At 42.1% G+C, this 5,225-nt stretch overlaps 1 protein-coding gene across 1 annotated transcript; it reads right to left on the bottom strand.

The window, feature by feature from the left end:
• Positions 1-3,343: 3,343 nt before the first annotated feature.
• On the bottom strand, positions 3,344-5,162 carry LOC144478206 (uncharacterized). Its single transcript, XM_078195952.1, has 2 exons — positions 3,659-5,162; positions 3,344-3,475 (listed from the first exon to the last, which is right to left on the bottom strand). The coding sequence occupies exons 1-2, from the start codon at positions 3,833-3,835 to the stop codon at positions 3,344-3,346; spliced, it is 309 nt and encodes a 102-aa protein (XP_078052078.1). The 5' UTR covers positions 3,836-5,162.
• Between the last annotated feature and the right edge of the window lie 63 nt (positions 5,163-5,225).

Genomic DNA, 5,225 nt, shown 5'->3' on the forward strand with positions numbered 1-5,225 from the left:
CACTGGAAAACATCTAACCCTTTGCACTCGAAAACATTTAACCCTTTGCACTCGAAAGGAGAATCTGCGACGCCATTGAAATCGGTGCGACACGTTTCAAAATTACTTTTTATAGATACAGCGAAAGCTTAGATTGACAAACTTGTTGGAAGCAGAACTGGTAATCCTAGATTCATAAACAACATTCACGGTTACATTATTCATAAACTATATTTACGGTTACATTATTCAGAAACATATGTCTCTGATACCACCTTACTTTTAAGGTCACCTAATTTAAGTATCACGGGAGATATTAACCCTCTTAGTGCCGGAGGGCCGATATTGTTATTTAAGTAATTTCCAATGGATATAGAAAAATTTCCGTCACCGTTTCATTCTCAATGTCGCCCTTAATGCACTGCTTTTTGAATTATGTAAATATTGCTTTTCGTTTGGTTTTTATGAGCCTTTTTCCAAACCCTAGTAACACCGTGAAATTTGGCTTTTTCGCTCGGCACTAAGAGGGTCAATAAAAAATCTACAAATATTAGTTAGAAACAACTTTTATTGACAGTTTAAACGCGAAAGAAAAAATCGTCGTTCTAGGAAGGTACCGAGAGACGCGTGTACTTGCATCTCTTTCGCGCCATGCGCTGTAAGAGTTCTTTTAGTTCTTTGAGGGTGTATGAGAGACGAGTGTTTATGAATCTAGGGTTAAATAAGTCCCGAGACTCAATTTTTCATGTGCATAGAATGAATTCTCTTATATAAAACGGAAATACTCGGAGCCATATAAATGATTTCAGATTTACAGTTCAAAAGGCTTCGAGTGCAATGGGTTAATTTCTAGTGCTTTGTCTGGGAGAATAAATTGCGGTGAAATTAGCGCGAAACTAGGACGAAATTAGGGCGAAATCGCGTGGAATAAAGCGAGACACGCGATCGCATTCGATAGAAGTGTTTCATTGATCGTGAGCGAAGTGCTTCGAGACAGTAGCTATACATAGCTGTACACGTTGTCTTTAACCCCTTGCCGTACTGTTCTCTTCATACTTACAAGGATAAACACTTTCTCTATTAATTTCTTAGAAGGAAAGGAGAAATATTTATCGCATTTGTCTACATTTAATTAAATGATTAAATACCGATGACAAGAGGACAGAATTTTTATATTTTTAATTTATTAGAAACGTAGAAGATTTTGGAACTTGTGTAATTTATATGGGAAAGGTGCTTCAATGTTTCATTAATTTATACGGAAAATTGTAGAGTCTCGGTTTATGATTTATGTTGTAAGGGAAATTACTATGTTTTATGTTGTAAGAGAAGCTATTATGTTTTATGTAATAAGAGAAACTATTATTTTTTACTAGACCTATCAAGCCTAAACGCGATTCATGTGTCACGCTATTTAATTTATCACTATTTATCACTAATTTATTACACTAGCCAAGATTGGATTTATTTAAGCTTGCTATGAAAAATTCCTACAATATCCTTTCAAAATACCAGCAATTATAAACTAAAAAATCGGAAGCTAGCCCCATTAACCAATTCGATAACCCTAGCGTTAAATAGCAATCTTCCGACTACCCTTAATAATTCGCACAAATACCCACCTCCGCGCATAACCTACAATTCTACGACAAAAACATATTACAATCCTTAATAACACACGCTCAACAAAGTTAAGTAAAATTATCTCGAGCACGCCGGAGAATTCGCCTAAAATCGATCAAGGCAGACGAACGATTTAATTACCACGCGATGCGATTGCCCGCTTAAAACCGTAAAGGGGTGACGCGGCGAGGGTGAAGGGGTGGGCGCGGCGAGGATGGCAGCGTCGAAGTTCGAGGTTCCTTAATTCATCCCGGAGCCCTGAACGAGCATAACCCCCGACTACGCGTTGCCTAAGTAGCGTGTCGAGCTTACCGAAACGACCGGCGTCGGATCAATGCATAAATTGCCGCGCGTCAGCCATAATCGGGAAGAGCGCCGCGTCGGCTAAGGCGCGACTGCTAATTTTCTAGCGGATCGCGATACGGCCGGGCGAAAACGATTGTTTACAGGCAGGTCGTCGCGCGCACGGTAATCCGACGATCTCGCCAGGTTAGCTTAAATCGACCGGCACCACCTTCGTTTACGCACCGGCACTTATTTATAAATACATTGCCGGGCTGCATCGATTTACCCGGCTTATACCTCCTTCGCCTGGAAAGCTTTCGCGAAAGCGTTTTATCATCCGCAGCCCTTCCTTCCGTCTCACTCTCTCTCTCTCTCACTCTCGCTCTTTTTCTCGCCGTCTTTCTCGTCGCGGCAAGAAAATGGAACGGAGAAACTAATGCGCCCGAAGAAAAGCTGCTCCCCGAGTATTCGAAAGAGCAATCCGTTACTACATTGTCACCGGCGCTTGACTCGGCGCCCCTTGGACGAAGAAACTTGATCGAGCACGCGGAAGCAACGCCGGAGACAACTGTTATTAGTTACCCACCGAGATTTTACATTGTTTTGCCGCTACGCATTGTGATATCGTTCTTGTTTTATTCCTATTTTATGGTATTTTATTATATGAGCCGGCCAGTGCACACATCGATCAACTCCACTTTTTGAAAAATCTTAAATTTAAGTGTCAAAGCACTTGGTATAGTCGTAACTTTTTATATTTATAATAACTTTCCTGAATAATAAGGATTAACACCATTAAACGGCAAAATTTTTTTTTTTCTTTTTAGCTATTCTTTCTTGTTAATTTTATACATTAAATAATATTAATTTTATACATTAAATTATACGTTAAATGAAAGCTATATCTGTATTTATTCATTCTATGAATGTATATGTGAATCTATGTTATAACAGGAATTTTAAAAATCAATGTACATCATTTCATCGCGTTTCTCGACTTTTTGTTTTATGGAGTTAGTCGATGTGTGCACTGAACGGCTCATACGTAGTATAGTATAGTGTGGTATGGTGTAGTCGAATAGTTGGATCGATTCTTCTGAGATATTTCTTTCAATTACACTATGTCAGATAATTTTGATTTTCACTGTTATCGATGAAACAATTGCTGATTAATATAGGAGAAATTTGTATTTGAATCTTGTTACAATTGTCTAGATAAATTCAATTTTTATCGACACATCGATTAAAATTTTTATCCACATCGTGGTGTTGCGAGCGGCTCAGAATAAAATCTTAATGATCGAAATATTATTATAAAAATTCGTATGCTTCGTATTTATTCCAAAATATAATATACAAAGTACAGCATAACTCGAAAGCGCAAGAAAACTGCTTTACTATTTATCTACCCAATTGCAGATCATTTAAAAATATTTCGAGCAACCCTACTAAATCGTTATGTACTTAAAAATATGAATTTGTGCTTTTGCCCAGAAAAATCGATCCGTCGAGATGAAGTAACGAAATGGTAACACTTACTGAGATCAGAGAGTGACACCTTCTCCAGGAAAGGATCAACGACAGGCAGCTGAAACAAACGAAAACACGAGATATTAATGACTGACATTTCGAAGAAAAGAGCATGAAAAGTGATTAGAAAAATATCAGAGAAAATCGTTCGGCAACAATGCGCGATCCTCGTAGGGGAAATTCCGTTTAATTGTTTACGGGGGTCTGCTTGATCGCAGATAGATCGAAAAGAAATAAGTACCAACGCCTTCTTCAACAGAGACTTCGGACTGAACGGTTGTCTCTTCTTCACGTTGGTCGTTATCTTCGAGTACCAACTCGATAAGATACCGGACGAGCTGGTGCTGTGCGCCATCGCGGTGCCGGGGGTCTTCGCGACGCTTCCGGTCGGCTCGCTGGTCTGCCGGCGGAACAACATTTTCGTCGCGTTGCTGTTCGTCCCACTAAATCGAGAACACACGAGCGACCACGGCTTTTCTCGCACGGTTCGGAGTCACTTTCAACACCTGGACTGCCGTACGTCGTCGAATAGTCCGACACTTCCGGCTAGCACTCCGGCCGCCATCTTGGTCGCCGCTGCTCGGACACTCGGTTAAATCTCGCGCGATATCTCTTCGATCAATTTCGTCGAACTCGGCCAAAGATGCGGGGCTGTCAACGTCCGCGAATCATTTCGGGAGATCTCCGAGCTGATTATCGAATGTTAAAAAACAGAATTGCACATTCCACGAGGAACAATAGTCGCTTGTCACACAACGATCGCCGGGCACGCTGTTCCGGCCGCGGCGAGGAGGAAGTAATTGAACATCGAAATTAACAGGCAGCATATGAAGCACATCGTCGATCGTTCTTTACCTCCGATATACAAGTTTTTCTTTTCCTTTTTTTACTCCCAGAGTTTTTCAGTTAACGATACATCACTCGGGCGGCACAGTCACGAATCCCACGAACTCGCAAGTCGACTATTCGAACTCTCGATTCCCCAGCGGTTCCTCGTTCGCGCGACCTTAAACGAAAGCGTTGAAAATGACGCGCGCGCGTTCTCGCGCGCAGGAAATAATAATACTCGGCGCTCGTCGAGGCAGCGGCCTTCCCCGTTTACGAGCCTAACGGGTTCCCCGGCGATAAATTTGTCCCGAGTTAATAGTGATCGGCCGCGGAATTTTGAAAATTGATAACAGGGCCGCCCGCGTCGCGGCTCGAAGCGAACGATTTTAAACCGCGTCAAGCGTATGCTAATCACAGGCAGGAACCAGTTTTAAAACGCGCGCAAACTACCTGCGACGGAAGTGATAATTAACAAGCCTCTTAGATTGTAATATCTTGTAAAAATTACGCGGTATTTCGCGTAACGCGCTAGTTGCGAAGAGTATTATAAAAATATTTCCTGTCCACCGAAATCATGAATCTTCCTGTCTTCTTCTCGGCGTTAGGAAGGTCGAGTTTGTTTATTTAATATTATCCAACGGGTCTCCAAGGAGCACTCAACGAGATGCGCGGAGAAATAGAAAGGCTCCGTACCGTGTCTCGCCCACGCGGTCTGTTTTCGTCAAATTTCGGGACACTTCCTACGCGGAACACCTGTGCCGCACGAAAAATCGACGAAAATCGAAAACAAGCTATCGTAAGTGCCAACGGTAGTAGCCGCGGAAAGCACTTCCGCCTGAATTAGCATGCCGCGAATATTAATTGCGCCGAGTGCTCGAGAACCGTGCGTGTAACACGGGCGATTTAACGCGTCCGCGGCGGCCGAAATTAAACGAACGTTGGAGCTCTTTCGCGACTTCGCAGATTACGATATTTATTTT

The sequence above is a fragment of the Augochlora pura genome, unplaced genomic scaffold (genome assembly GCF_028453695.1).
Source record: "Augochlora pura isolate Apur16 unplaced genomic scaffold, APUR_v2.2.1 APUR_unplaced_934, whole genome shotgun sequence".
NCBI classification, from domain to species: Eukaryota; Metazoa; Arthropoda; class Insecta; order Hymenoptera; family Halictidae; genus Augochlora; species Augochlora pura.

Coding starts and splice junctions, on each gene's coding strand:
- LOC144478206 (XM_078195952.1), bottom strand. CDS start 3,835: ATGTTGTTCCGCCGGCAGACCAGCGAGCCGACCGGAAGCGTCGCGAAG. Junction 3,476..3,658: donor CTCTGTTGAAGAAGGCGTTG/GTACTTATTTCT, acceptor CGTTTGTTTCAG/CTGCCTGTCGTTGATCCTTT.